At 41.0% G+C, this 16,465-nt stretch overlaps 1 protein-coding gene across 1 annotated transcript; it reads left to right on the top strand.

The window, feature by feature from the left end:
- The first annotated feature begins 5,201 nt into the window (after nucleotides 1-5,201).
- Nucleotides 5,202-6,161, top strand: MC1R (melanocortin 1 receptor). The gene has a single exon (XM_029610666.1). The coding sequence runs from the start codon at nucleotides 5,202-5,204 to the stop codon at nucleotides 6,159-6,161; it is 960 nt and encodes a 319-aa protein (XP_029466526.1).
- Nucleotides 6,162-16,465: the final 10,304 nt, after the last annotated feature.

Raw genomic sequence — 16,465 nt, 5'->3', positions numbered from 1 at the left:
CTGTGTCCATCTCCCTCTCTGTACTCTGCTCTGTGCCCCAGAAGATATTAATGTGAGAGGAAAAGCACGAACCTGCCCTTATCAAACTTTTCATAGCATCTTGCCTGCTAATCAGTGCATGATTATGATGCTATCATGTGGTCTTCTATCCTCTTTTAAAGGAGGAGCTCAAAGAGCTGGCTTTGAAAGAGAAGCAGAGAAAGGGCTCTTTCTTTGCTGAAACGTCAGCAAATCGCTTACTGTCAGAAAGGAAGCAAAATAAAAAGGTACATTATATGGATTTGTGGAAAGCCAAGAGTTCTGTTGTACATTGGGAAGAATTTCCTATCAGCAGCTGTTTCTGTTGTAATCTACTTTAGAAAAGAGAAGAAGGGGAAAATGCAGGACTGGGACTTGTAGGAGAGGTGCAATAAAGGTACAGACCAAAGAAGAAAAGTTGAGCCTCAAGCAGCATCTTCAAACATCCAGAAGATCTCTTCAGCAACCAGTGTGTGCATGTTAGAGAGGCTAAGAGAGTCTCAGCATCTTACAAGTCTTTAAATGACTGAATTAACTCCAACCTTTAGCAACTTAATATATTCACTGGAAAGGAGAAATCATCAAGTTTGGGAAACATCAACCTACCAGTTCTCCAGCTGGAACAATTTTGCCTTTCCTATCATCTTCCACTGTTAACACAGAAGAGGAAGTTTGCAACTTATGTGCATTCTTCTTCCAGTTGCATAGCCCGTGGACATCGGAGAACTCTTTGACGCCCTTGGGGCTTTGGCTTCTGCCACTCCATGCTCCTATCAGCACCCCATAAGACCACATCAGGTTACCAGCAAGACCTTCTCATTATCTCAGGTCAGAACCATTTCTTCCTTTTATTGCATTGCTTCTCATGGCTTCACTTTTCTTTCTTTTAGTGATGCTCACTGCCCCCTGCTTCCCACCACAATTTTATTCCCCCTTGCAAACTAGTCCAGATCCACTTTCTCTACATTTTCCACCTCCCAGGCTGTTCTCTGTTTACCTTGCCCACTGTTCTCAAGCATCAGCAATTCCTTCCTCTTATTATCCCTTCATCAGTACTCCCTGAGAGTACCTCATCCTCCTCACTGTTATCATGCTTCTGCTTCTCTCTTTTACCTCTAAGCTGGAAAAAGAAATTCCTGTCCTGGCTCTTCAATACATTTGTGCACTTCAGCCCATCAGCTGATATGAAATCATAGACTTGCTACTGATAATCTGATACCTTTCATTAAAATCTACCACTTTACCTACAGAATTGAAAGTGGCGAATGTAACATTAAAAAAAAAAAAAGCTCCAGCCTGACATTGGTGCTGAGCAAAATGGTAGAAGCTATTCTTAGAAACAAAATCACTGCTTAATAGAGAAGAGGCCAACATGGATTTAACAAAGGGAAGTCTTGATTTACCAATCTACTGGATTTTTTTTAGAAAGTGTAAATAAACATCTGGAAAGGGTAAGCCAGTCTAAATAGTGTATCTAATAATATTTTAGTTTTGTTTCCTGCCTTCACACATGCAGTGCTCAAGTTGTGTTACAACCAAAATAAGATAATACATTGATTAAAAACACGAATTGTTCTTAACTCTTAGTTTTATTTAGTTAGGGCAACTTAGAAATTTAACTTACTATTTTCAGAAAAACTCAGAATTGTGTACAATATAAAACAGTAAAATTAATAAATAATAATAATACAACATACCTACCAATAACATTTACAAAATTCATATAATAAAATAAAACACTGATCAGTCAAACTAATGAAGAACCATAAAAAATTTAAAATTGGTAACAAATCAGCTAGCCAAGTGAATCAAAACATATATAAAAAGAAAAGGGGGTCTGTCTTGAAAAGTGCCATCAACACATTCTTTATTGGCAAATAATTAAGCTTGCGCTAAATAGCATATAATTACATATATAGAGAAAATCCTGTCATCCATCAGTAAAAGTAATGTTAAAAAGCTCGGTTTTATACTTTTTGTCTAAATGTCATTCAATCCATCAGGAGTCTCCTATCTTTTGAGGTTGAATACCATAAAAACAGTCCCGATGTTTGTGAACATGATTTCATTCAAGAATGGTACAACCAGAAGAGCATCCTGTAAAGACCATAACGATTTCTGGGGAATATAAAGATTCAATCTGTTCTTTAGCTACATAGGTGCTTGACCAGAAAATATCTTGTGAACCAAAGCAAGGATTTTAAAGAAAATTCTAGATGCCATTGGGAGCCAATGCACTTTATCCAATATCAGGGTAACATGACTGCAAAGCTTTAGGCCCATTAAAATTCATGCTGCCATATTTTGAATATATGTAGCTTTCTGAGTTCTTTCTTTTTGGGTCCTGCAGGAATTCAAGCATCTCATAATTAGGGCTTAGATTACTATGGACAGATACAAATGAAGATTATGACTACTGTGCCAAAAAGAAGCCTTTACTCATTTGTTTAAATGAGTTTCCATAGTGAGCTCTAAGGTTATCTTTAGAATTTTCACTTCAAACAACAGGAGGTTGAAGACCATGAAGAAATATTAATGAAGGCTTTCTTGACTCCAAATAAGTCTGTTTTCTACAGTTTCAGGAAAAATTTTTGCCGCTCTGCAGGCTATAAACTGTAATTATATTTGGGTTTGAAACATCCCTAATCCTCCAAAAATATGAACATGATCACTATCGAGCAAGCATCTGAAACCCATTTTATTAATCAATATCACATTAGTTGTTTGTACATGTTAAATTTTATGTAAGGGGGAAAGAACAGCCCTGAGGAACTCCACAAATCAAATCCCAGGTCTCTGAAACTTTGTCCCCCATTTGTACTCACCGAGTTCTATGATCCAGGAAGAATATGAGCTCATTCTGCCTCCAATCCCAAAAGCTGAAAGTGAGAATGTAAGATAATATGATATTGAAAGCATAAGAAAGATACAATAAAGCCACCACTTAATCAATAGGTGAGTCCAGATTTCTCCTAAGATCATCTGTCAAAAAAACCATTGTGTTTCAGTCCCAAAACTGGGGTGAAACCCTGGCTGATAGGGGTGAAAAAGATTAATGTCCTTCAACTACTTTCCCAGCGGTATAGCTACAGCCCACTCTGTTTGCTCAAGAAAGATAAATAACAAATCAGTCTACAGCTTGTAAGTAACTCAGTATCTAAATTCCCTTTCTTGATAACCAGATGCAATATTGATTCTTTTAGTGGAAGTATTCCAGATTTCAAAGATGAATTATTAATAAAGTTAAGAGAGGGAAGCATACTTTGACCACACTCTTGAATAAGCTGGAACAGAGAGCTAAAGAACATCCTGAAGACCTAGACATTTTTTAAATGACTTCTGTTTCTTTGTCACTGAGGCGGCCAAAGTCTGTCAAATATAGTAGAGTTCTAGGGACCCCCCTATGGATCTTCTCATGTTCTAAAATTTCCCCATTTAAATTGCTCCTTCAGAGGGTAATTATGTAGCATCACAGGGGCGTTATGGGGCAGCTATATACATATGTTTCACCGATTGTTAAGGCGAACTTGCATCCCATTAGAAACATTTTTTTCTTTATCTCCTGAAGAGAGGACTTAAAATATGAAATGTACTTTCCATAAACTAATTTATCCTCTATTTTTCTAGATTTTTATCAGATCCACTCTAACTTCCTACCTTTGATTCATGAACCATGGAGCTAATCTCTTATTGAGGACACAATGCAATCTGTTCCACTGCCTGGAGGCTAGCAGCATCAACCAGCTGGTTTGGGAAAAGCTCTCCATATAAAGTCAATTGATCAAAAAGTTCCAGAAATTCTCCCAGAATTAAAGCCATTTTATAATGAAATTGACATGATTTTAAAATAGGGTCAACCTGAGATAATTTAATACCAAAACAACAAATATATATATATATATATATATATATATATATATATATATATATATACATATGAAAGAAAGACAAGATGATAGTCTGATTAAATTACCTCTTTATCATCAATATCACTGATATTCCAATATGATAAAGCTTGTTCATGAAAACAATTACACCTAATGTGTGATCTTTAACATGTGTAGCTCCCTTGTAATGACAGCATTGTTTATTCCATTGACAAACCTGACATAGCATCATAAACAAGGAAATTAAAATCTCCTAAAACTGGGAGGTCTGATCTGTCAAGCTCAGCATTAAGAATCAGTTGTGCTAAACCTGAAATGTAAGAGCCATTATTACTAGAGTCTAATATAATAAAAGATTGTTTACTTTATAAATGTCCCATATAGCAATGAAAAGGCATTCAGATCCTTTTGGCTGAGAAACTACAATATTCTTGGTAGCAAGTCAGTTATGAATTATAAGGCATACCCCACCCCCTTTTCCATTTAGCTGAGGTTGTAAGACAGCAACATAACCTGGAAGCCATAACTGAATCTTAATCATGGAATTGTTGGGACCCAGCCAGCTTACAGTGACACATATCTAGCTTTTTATTCATAATTATTTATTTATTTAAACACTTTTATATACCGAAGTTCGTATGGACATCACATCAGTTTACATAATCAGATCACAAATTGTACCCAGGCCTCTAAAATCATCAAAATGACTGGAAACCCACATTATAGGTACCAGAAAAATAATGCCTATGAGAGTGATTTCTACCATCTGCCTTGAATTTTATCCCTGCACATAGCAATCTCTATTCATAATAATGGAGATAATAAGCTCCTAGTTATGAGAAAAACCCATTCTAATCTTAGAGTGAATAAAAACTATGTATTATTAGGTCAAATTAAATATAAAAATAAAACAATAAAATATAGCCATCCAGAACTGAAGACAGAGAGTTACTACAAAGAGAGGCTCTAAGGGGCTCGCCCACTCTCTGAGTGACATATTATCATGTTCTCCTAGGCAAGACTTAAGGTCTGTTTTTATTTGCTTTGGAAGTTAGTTTGCAGAGGAGCAGGCTGTAGAGAATAGAGGGGAGATTTTTGTTAGGTCATATGTTCATTTCAGTGACATAGTAAAGACTGAGTAATTTCAACTCGACTTCATATTAAGATTAAGTTAACCATTCTATGAGTTTAAGGTAGCTTGAAGCATTCCTCCTAAAGCCCTCTGTGCTAATCTGATTGTTACTACTGATATTATCTGCAGAAAGCGCCCTTCATCAGTTCTCTCCAGCCACCAGCATGACAACGTTGCCTCCTCTGAGGATGCTAAATCATATTGCTAATTCCACCATCCAAAGCACATCTAACTGGACTAAAGATGCCACCAACAGAAGCAACCTTTTCTGTCAGGGACTCTTCATTCCCAATGAACTCTTCCTGACACTGGGATTAATCAGTTTCTTAGAGAACATACTGGTGGTTGTGGCTATCATCAAGAACAGGAACCTGCATTCTCCCATGTACTATTTCATTTGCTGCCTAGCTGTGTCTGATATGCTAGTCAGCATCAGCCATCTGGTGGAAACCCTCATCATACTGCTTATAGAACAGGGAATCTTGGGCATCAAAACCAGCCTTCTCTATCAAATGGACAATGTCCTTGACATGATGATCTGCAGCTCTGTGGTGTCTTCCCTCTCCTTTCTGGGAGTCATTGCACTGGATCGTTACATTACCATCTTCTATGCTCTGCGCTACCATAATATCATGACTGTACAGCGGGCAGTGACCATCATTGTGGGCATATGGTCAGCCAGTGTCATCTCCAGCAGTGTCTTCATTGCTTACCATAACAACAATGCTGTTGTCATCTGCCTCATTGGCTTCTTTGTATTCATGCTCATCCTCATGGTGGCACTCTACATACATATGTTCACCTTGGCCCGCCATCATGCCAAGACAATCTCAACTTTTCAGAAGGCCAAGAGGACCCAACAGAGCAGCATGAAGGGGGCTATCACTCTCACCATTCTGCTGGGCATCTTCTTTTTCTGCTGGGGACCTTTCTTCCTTCACCTCACTCTTATTGTCTCCTGCCCCAAGAATCCTGCCTGCCTCTGTTTCTTCAGCTATTTCAATTTGTTCTTGATCCTCATCATATGCAACTCCATTATAGATCCCTTAATCTACGCATTTCGAAGTCAGGAGCTGCGGAATACTCTGACAGAAATAGTTGTGTGTTCCTGGAAGCGGATGTGAGAGGTCTGAAGGCAATCTGCAACAGAGATAACAAGGGAGGGAGTTTCACATCTTGCTGCACATCATCTCCCTGACCACAGGGAAAAAGCAGAGCGTGAAACCTTCCCGAGGCATCTATCAACTGTTGAAATGGAATTGATTGTACTGCTGGTTCAAAGGGCTTCTTGTGGTGCACAAAGACTTGGCTTTTCATCTTGTTATGGAGCTGGATTCATCAAAGGAATATTAATTTAATTGAATTCAAATTGTTAAAAACAGTTCTTGTTTTGTTCTAGTTGTGGTTTATGTAATAAGTATATATGTTAACATTTCAACCTGTGCGTGAAACTACCTAGGACAGGATGCCTGAGAAGTTTTTAATTTTCAAAACACGAACTCAAACTTTTCTGTACAAGTAGAAAATAATTTATATTGTATTGTACACAGTGCGTAGCTGCTAAGTATCAAAACAAATCATCATTTGCTCTCATCAAAAATCTTTTTCCTTCTATGATGTAGTACTGTGCGGGAACAGCTGCTGCACAACACGTTTATATCTTTCAATGGAGTTTTGCATCCATGACCTGGAGTGTCACGTTTCAGATACTCTGTTATTAAAGCTGAGAGTTTGGGTTCCAGGCTGTAACAAGGCATATGTCCCTGCCAGGCAGTTGTACCTAGGGCCATGTGCAATGGTTTGTTAAGAAATAATTGTTGATTGTGCTCCTATCATCAGCACATGGGCTAGGACCAAAAGCAAATGAAATGTTTGTATTCTGAATGACAGGAAACAATTTTTTTCCAATGCTCCAACACTGTTGTCCTCCGATGATGCCTGCTGATTGATTTTTTTTTTTCATTGCAAAAAGAGTAAATTAGTCAGGAATGTTGGTGCGAGGGAATAAAGAGAGGGATGTAAGGAAAGGAAAACCCTCCAGATTGTCTACTCTATCTCATGCTGCTTTGAGAGGACTGACTGAGGGGGTCATTTTCTAAAGGGATCACATGCGAAAAGTCCCTTTTCGCGTGCGATAGCTGAGTCGGGGCGGCGTTGGGGTGGACTCTGCGACGACTTCGCTGACGGCAAAAAGGTAGGACACCTTATCGCTGCCAGTAGCGTGCCCAATAGCACCACCTTTCACGGTGGCTCTATTGGGTGCGAAAGCCGGCAGCGATAACACAGCAGTGGTGCGATTGCTGCTGGCTTTCGCAGGCCTGCCCCCCCCCCCCCGCCCCCCGTTACAGCGGGATTCACAAATCCCTGCGGTGTTAGAAAATCCAGCCCTGAGAGGGTAGGGTAAGAGCTACCAACCATACTAGAATGGGAGCCGCCTAAGTCTCTGTATCTGCCAGCCCTCATACTGACACTCAGTGCAGTACTCAAATGCACTGTCCTTCAGATTACATTCACTGGTTCAGGAATACATCAAGATGCATGAAGAATGGGCAAAGTGCTGATAAATGTCAGTGGACTTGCCAGCCTTGGGATCTGAAACCCTGCTTTACCTCAAGAGCAGGTGGATAAAGGTCGAGAGCAGTACAAGCTGAATAATTTATCTGGTAAGCTCTCGTATTTAAAGCTTGCCAAATAAGTTATTTGGCTAAATCTAGACATGCCAAGATCAAGGTTAACATTATTCCCAGAGAGATATTATGAAAAAAAATCTGGAAAACAAATAACTTGTCTGGCTAAAGTTAGCTGGATAAATTATCAGGGATATTATCTGAGATAAACATCCCATTGACTATCCTTGAATAAAGTGAGCTGGGTATATGTAGCTGGATAACTCTGAAACCTAACCAGCTATGTCTGAATATTGCCAGTTATGTTTCAAAGCTGTGTAAGTATGTGTACCCAGATAACGTCACCTTAATTGGCTAAATTCAAAGAATTAAAAAAAATATAGCTGATCAAGGGGTGACATGCCCAAACCATCCCCTCCCCCCAAGTAAGTGGCCTATCAGCCTGATCCCCCCTCCACCCCAGTGACACTCTTGTTGCACCCGATCCCCCTTCCCCTCCCCCTCCACAACCCTCCAAAAGAAGATAAAAGGTTTAAGACAGGTCAAGCCCATAGCTGCTCCTCCATGCTCCCCACAGCTTTTCAAAATATCCCTCCTTTTGGGCACCCATCCTCATTCCCCTGCCCCACCTGGCACCCCCTTAACCCTGAAAGCCACTAGCAGTGTGAAATCAGTGGCCCAGAGGGTTTGGAGAAGGAGGAGGGTTATTTTGAGAAACGCAGGGGTTGGGAGGGGTGGCTATCAGCCAGATAGGCCTTAAATATTATTCTATCTTGGGGGGTGGGAGACATGGGGGGATTGGAGCAGCAGGCCTGCTAAGTCGGGGGTTTGGGGGAATTATCAACACTTAACCAGTTCTATTCTTTGAATTTTTTCAGTATAGCCAGTTACAGTAATTCTGGGCACACCCCCCCAGAGAACTTTGAAACTTAATTGGTGATATTCAGACATAGCCGGTTAGGTTTCAAAGTGATCGAGTTACATATGCCTAGATTACTTTATTTAAGGTTCTTCATCAGGATGTTTATCTTGCTGAATATCCCTAATAACTTATCTAGCTAACTTTAACCACATAAGTTACTCATTTTCAGTTTTATTTTCATTGCTGACCTCACTAAATACATAATCACATACATCCTAAATATACTGGTACATAATCAAATATATTTTAAACTGTAACAATAAATGCAAAATATAAAACAGTATAACAGTATATAAAAATCCCAACCACCAAATGACCTGGTCTACCCCCCCCAGTTAAGACGCTGTTGCTTCCCTTTTTTCACCTTCTGTTGCAGATGGACGCTTTTGAGTTCTGAGATACTTGCAGGAGGCTTTGTCTCCTTCAGGAGAGGGCCTGGGAAATAGTCTTTTACAGGCTGGTGTTAATGTTGCACTTCTCCCCGTTGGCCTTGACGATGTCCGTGAGCCACCTTTTCTGCTCTCTTCTGATATAAGTAAGAGCTATCGATGGCCTGGCTGGAGAAATATTGTGTCCATGAACAATGTATGCTGACCAGGTGCTCTTGCTTGTACTAAAGCCATGTGCATTTTCTCTGCAGTGCAAACTCCATGTGTCCAAAATATGCATTCGTACTTTTCCTTAGTCCAAGAAATTTGGCAGTGTTTAATTTTTTTTAAAAGTACATGTGAATTTAAAATCAGAGCTCCATGAGAGGCTGATTCTTACTTTGATTTCACTCTTCAGTCAGTGAGAGAGGTCAGGGCCAATACAGGGGCACTTTGCTAAAAGTGGAACAGAGTAAAACTGACAACGAGCACACAGCAAGGTTAAAACTAAAATTCCTGCAGTTCTATTTAGTTCTAATGTTTCAGCAGAGCGGAAGTCCTTGCTACAACAATGGCATGTCCTTATGCTTGCAAAGAGTCTCTGAACAGCAGAGACTGGTGAGAAGGTGCTCAGGAGGAAAGGGAGAGGGTTTCAGACAGGGCAGTAGATCCATGGCCGAGGGAATGTTTGCAGTGCTGAGGTTACACTATAAAACAGATCCAGTACCAAACCAGTTTATGAAGAAATGAAAGCTACATCATGATACCTGCTTGCTTCAGCGTTCTGGTTATTTGTTTTAGAGGCAGTGAAGGAATTACTTTGCCTCTAGGTCCCTCAGAATAGTGGGTATCCAATCTCCTCCTAGCTTAGAATGCAAAGTAACCTAACTAGAAGGGGCCTAATCGACTTACATTTATTATCAGAACCGTGATAAATAGTACGTTTGTGTGAGGAGCTGCAGGCCACCCAACTGTGTAAAAGTGACTTCAAGATGACTGAGAGAGGAGGACAGGACCAGCAAGAAGATTCTCCTCTGCCAAAGCCCTAAAAAATAATTAAAAAACAGAATTTAATTTGTAAATGCTAAGTACAAGAAAAGAGCAGTCTGGTATGCTAATTCATATGATCGTTGATGTGTGATGCTGTTAGTGATGCTTGGAGGGACTCTCAATAGGTCTGCCGCATTCGCTGAGATATTATTTCTTTTAATAAAATTATTTAATTTTCCACCACATTGCTGTACATAATAAAGAATAAATTGCATGCAGTACATAATAATTCAGTATTTAAGTCATATTTCCTGGCAGGTTCTGAAACCTTGCATTGGCTTAACAGAAAATATATGGAAAAATGTTCTGCTCAACCACATAAATTCCCTCTTCAGATCTCTGATGTATTCTTACAAATGCACATACAACATCTTTGGCTAAATCTTACATTAACCCAATAAAAACCTCTCCAACCTGTGGAGAATCCCGTTTACTCCCGTGCCAGACAGCTACCAGATCACTGCTTTTCATATTCTTGTCACTCAACTGAAAATAAAAAGCTTTTTCACCCTTTGCTGTTGGGTTGGGTTTTTTTTTTCCAAACTGTACGAATCTCTATCCATTCTTCATTTTCTCTAACTCATATCCAGACTTTTGCCTTTCCATTTTATTTTCTTCTTTCTCTTCCTCTAACTCACTTTCTGTAACATTAATCTTTCTTGTTCATCTCATTTCTCTCCTCTATCTATTATCTCTCCCTCCCATTGCAGCCTCTTCTTCTCTATAGCTTCTCATCCTTCCATCTAGTTCTCTTTCCTCTTCTTTATCTCTTTACCATCTCTCATACCCTTAAAGTTCTTCCATATCCAATATGTTACCTCCATTCCCCTCTCACTGGATCTCTCCTTTCCCTTTGTCTCTTTCCTTCAGCAATCTCCCTTTCTCTCACTCTCTCCCCCTAAATCGTTCACTGTCTTTGGCTTGCTGTCCCCACTAACAATTTAATCTTTCTGGCTCCCGTCTTAATTGTTCCTAGTGGCATCCCACCTTTCGACTGTCCCCCCCTTTGGGTTCTTCCCCATCAGTCTCCTAAACCATTCCTCTCTGGCTCTCTCCCACCAGTCTCCTCTGTTTGGCTGTTTATCACCCCATGCTTGCAACTCCAGCTCTCCTGGGTCCATGAAGACCTGAACATTGGCAGCCGAGTGCAACCTGTGGTTGGACGCGCATCCACAACCCCTCATCCATTAATGGAATTAGTGCGTCCAAAACTCGCATCCAACCCCTCGCGAATCTAATAGCACTCATCACATGTAAATTCATGAGGCTATGAGCCATTACCTCCCAATGCAAAAAAAAAAAAAAATGTGCACTCGACACGCCCCGGATAAGGCATCAAGTTTCAAGGAGCCCCTAAAGTTGACAGAAAAGCAGAAAATACAGCTTTTCTGTGCTTCCTCTGACTTAATATTGTGGAAATATTAAGCTGAAGGAACTTAATAAAGGAAAAGGGAACCTCAATTAACAAGCATCCATTTTCCTAACCTGCGGCTGTGCACAAGTTAGGAAAAGGGAGGCTCATACAACTGAGCATCGGTTTTCCTAACCCGCTGACAGCCACCTGTCCTGGGGTTGCCCGCTGCCGAGGAGGCGCTAGGGGCGCACAATTTCCCCTAGAGCCTCCTTTTTACCGCGGCAGCCCATTTGCATGTTGCGTGGGCCTGTGGGATTGCAGGCAGCCAGAGCCCTGACAACCCCTCCAAGTGCACTGGAGCAATGGCTGTGGCTCTCTCCCTCACAGGGGTTATAAAACCATGGCCCAGGCCCAAAGAGCAGGAGCTTCTGGGCATTATTGAAGTGCCAAAAAATAGAATCTAAATCAAATAAGTAACTGGCTCCTGAGCCGGTATAAACGTATACCGAGAGGGTTGCGTATTAACAAACCACCAAGTATGTACCGTGAAGATTCAGAATTCCTAAACTGTTGGGAAGCAATTCTCAATAAATGCTCACTGGACTTAATGATATTGGTAATTAAGACATCAAAGAAAAGAGAGGAGATACTCAAGAGTGAACTTGACACCGAACTGGAGTATTTGAAGAGACACGATTTATGTTTCAATATTATCCATGAGGACTACAAGAAGAATGCTGACAGTTTCACCAAAGAATTAAAGACCACCAAGTTTGATAAATTCAAACGAGATGAAGCTGATTATAAGAATAATCATGTTTATTCCTGGCAATATTCTAACAAACAGATACATAAAAATAATGGGAATGCTAAGAATAGGAATGAAATTATGAATGACAGAGAAGAAAGAAATGATAAAAGGCTTCCTGATAGTCCTAATTTAGATAGGACTGCGAAGCGTGTATGCAGCAATACTGATTTAGAAGTAGATCCATCGGCTCCATTATTCACCACAGGTACAAAAGACAGACTGTTTACAAGGATGCACGAGATAGGAAAGTTTTGGAGGAAGGACTCTAATAGAGATGTAGTTACTGAATCTAAGGCATCAACTTCTTTTTTCAGAGGAAGAGGGGAGTGGAGAGGGAGAGGCAGGAGGGGGAGTTACAACAACCGATTTCAGCCATACCAAGACCGGAGATCTCGCAATCAGAATCAGGACCAGTAAATACGAATAGGATCACTAATATTTCATCAAGAATCCTTAGTAGTGATGAGATCAGTGCGTTAAATAAGGGTTTGTCGTTCATTCCAACCCCTACATACAATTCCTTCCATACAAGGGTAGAGCTATTTAAATTTACGTGCAAATTGGACTTTAAGAATATATATGTCTCCACTTCAGTAAAGTTTTGAAAAAGACTGTGGTGTCAACCCTTGTTTTCTTCCTGACTACCAGAGAAGAGCAGGTGCTGTGAGGTGTAGAAAGCAAGTTCAAGCTCCCAAGTATTCTGACAAGAATAGATCCCAGGCAGTATGATTGCCCACTGTGAGCACACAGACGTGGGTGGCAGGAGGACAGGTATAGCAGAGCAAGTGCTCTTTCCAGTCCCCGTATCTCACTAATACAGGGTTCACACACAACATGAGAGCCCAAAGTAGGAGGGGGGAATGCTGCAATATTATTAGCAATGACCATGGGGTAAACTGTACCACAGGAAGGTTATGTCACTCGGCCACGATCATAGAGCAAGGGTGGCCAACTCTGGCCCTCGAGAGGCACAAACAGGTCAGGTTTTCAGGATATCCACAATGAATATACAGGACATAGGCTTGCATGCACTGCCTCCATTGTATGCAGATCTATCTCATGCATATTCATTGTGGACACTGGGAAATCCTGGCCTCTTTGTGGCTCTTGAGGACCAGAGTTGGCCACCCTTGTTATAGAGGGTGCTTGAATGAGAAACTAATGGACTCCCTTTAGGGTGATGTAATGATCTGTGAAATCTTTGTTCCCTTGAGTCTATAAAAGGGATGTGCAAAACAAAGATCAGTCCCCTCAGTGTAGAGTACCAGGAGTGGTGAGCTGTAGTTGTGCCCCTAATCCACTGTTTGTGTGCAGCACTGGGATTGCAGCCATGTACCAGGAGCGGTTACTGCCAGATGATTTCATTACAGGTCCCAGGATCCCTGCAGCCTGCCTGTCTCGTGCATTACGTGGCAATCTGCGCATTGACCAGTGGTACGGTGGCTGGGGCATTTGCTCTGGGATGGGCACTAGGGTTGGCATACTTTACAAGGGAGGCAGAGAGCAGGAAACCACTGGTGGTGGAGGGGTGTGGGGGTGTCATCTTCTGAAGGGCATGCATGTGTACAGACAATCTTGGGGCCTCCAAGCAAAGGAAATATCCATAAGATGCTGCATATAGCTCTGTCTCTCCCACCCCCCCCTAAGCTGCCCAGGCCTCATGGTGAAGCTCCTTGACACGGTCCTTTGGGGGTATATGGTACCAGGGTCTCAGGAGTCTTTTCCTAAGTTGGAGGGAATCAATGGCCTGGGGTGAGCACAGCATGGCCAGGTAACTGACTTCAGGAGACAAAATCACTTTGACTGTGGGACTAGGATGTGGCCTTTGCAGAAGCATACCTAAAGTGTTTGGCCACCCAGGGCGGATACTTCTTCGACACCACCCTCAATATATAATTTGAAATTTTCCTAAACATCGATAAAATATTTCAGAACAGCAGACACATCAAATAACATCCAATAATTAAAACTAATAAGAATTTTAAAAATCACCTGCTCTCCATATGTCATCTGTCTCTGTCATCCTAAGATTGTTGTAGACTGGGGCACACATGCACACACACACAATATATTCCCTCTCTCTCATACACACACACATACATGCTTGGTGAGAGACAGAGGGAGCATGTGTGTGTGTGTGTGAGAGAGAGAGAGAGAGAGACGCACACTTCCTCTGTGTCTCTCTCACACGCTTAGACATACACACACACGCTTCCTCTCTTTTTCTCTCTCTTACATACACGCACACATGCAGACCAAAACTGAACTGGAAACCACAAGCCAGATTCTGTATGCTGTGCAACAATGGAAAAGCAGAAAATCACTATTCCTCAAAACAATGCAATCAAGAAATATAAATCAAACAGAATAGTAAAACCATACTAAAACATGTACATTTCAAAACAGCTGATGAATAGAATAATATTCAATAATTAGAAGCTCCTGTGAAATTTTTTAAAAATTTCCTAAATATAGATAAAATATTTCAAAAGAGCAAACATCAAATAACACCCAGTAATTAAAACTAATAAAGATTTTTAAAATCCCCCACTCTCCATACCTGTCACCCTGAGATTGTTGTGAACTGGAGGTACACACACAAAAACAAAATATGCTTCCTCTGTCTCTCACACACATACACACTTGGTGAGAGACAGAGGGAGGTTGAGTGTGTGTGTGTGTGTGTGTGTGTGAGAGACAGACACATGTTTCCTCTGTCTCTTTCTCATACATACACACACACACACGATTCCTCTGTATCTCTCACACACGATTTTTGTCTCACCCACGTACACACACACACACACACACATCCTCTTTCTCACCCCACCCCCACACAAAGACACCCTCTCACACATACGCACCCACAGGCACCCCCTCATATATATATACACAGGCACACACACACACTCACTCTTCTATACACTCACCATCTCATACACACACAGGAATCCTCTCATACACACACACACACACCCTCCTTACACTGGCACTTACTCTCACAGGGCCATATCTCGCTTCTTCAGCCGCTGGCTGCACAGCAGGGCCTCTTCTGCCACCAGCTCTGGGAGACACAGGCGGCACCGTTGGGTCTCTTCTGCTGCCGGCTCCAGGAAATGCTGGTGGCACCTCTGGGCCTTTTCTTCTGCTGGCCTCTTCCACAGGACCTTGCTTGTTTATTTATTTGTTTATTTATTTAAATAATTTATATACCGGAGGTTCCTGTATAATATACATATCACCCCGGTTTACAAGGAACAGTAACTATCGCTACATTTAGCGGTTTACATAGAACAGAATTAAAAACGAAGTTTTTACATTGAGCAAATGAAGTAAACAAGTTTTTACATTGTACAAACGAAGTAAACAAGTTTTTACATTGAACAAATTAATCGAAGTAAGCAAATAGTGTCTAATATTAAACCGTTAATAAACATGCAGTTAATAAATCAATAAATAACATGGAAATATGTAAGTCCACATGAGTATATGTATGTAGTATGTATGTAGTCAGCATGAATATGTAAATATCTGATTGAATAAAGGAAGAATATAATAGATCTGAAAATATCATTGTGGGAGTGAAAAGACTCTTCTTCCTGTTCTTGGCTCTAGGGGAAAGCTTGTTTGAACAACCAAGTCTTAAGTTTCTTTTTAAATGTAGTGTGGCATGGTTCCAGACGCAGGTCTGGAGGGAACGAGTTCCAAAGTGAAGGGCCCGCTGTAGATAGTGCACGTTTCCTCAGAACGGATTTCGCCGGTTGTGTGATTAGTCTGTTCTGATAAGCGCTTCTGGTTGGTTTCACGGATGTGTGTAGTTGAATTTGAAATGTTAAGTTGAGAGGCGCGATGTTGTATAAGGCCTTATGTATCATCATTAGAGACTTGAATTGGATCCTGTATTTAATCGGAAGCCAGTGGAGGTGGTGGAGGATTGGGGTGATATGATCTCTTTTTTTGGCATTTGAGAGAATTCTTGCGGAGGCGTTCAGGACCATCTGAAGTGGTTTGGTGGTGCATGCTGGTAGGCCTAGGAGGAGAGCGTTACAGTAGTCCAGTTTTGGGAGTATGATGGCTTGTAAAACCATGTGGAAGTCTCTGTATAGGAGGAGTGGTTTAAGTTTCTTTAATGTTTGAAGTTTAAAGAAACATTCTTTTGTTGTGTTGTTGACGAATTTGTTGAGACTGAGTCTGCTGTCTATGATGACTCCCAGGTCTTTAACTTGTTGCGTGGTGGAGTGCCCGGCGGTGTCCGGATGTTGGTTAGTGTTAGAATGTGAGGGGGGGGGTATAGTT

The sequence above is a fragment of the Rhinatrema bivittatum genome, chromosome 7 (genome assembly GCF_901001135.1).
Source record: "Rhinatrema bivittatum chromosome 7, aRhiBiv1.1, whole genome shotgun sequence".
Classification (NCBI taxonomy): domain Eukaryota; kingdom Metazoa; phylum Chordata; class Amphibia; order Gymnophiona; family Rhinatrematidae; genus Rhinatrema; species Rhinatrema bivittatum.
Note: the sequence above shows the minus strand (reverse complement) of the source record. Positions and strands in the feature narration are given on the sequence as shown.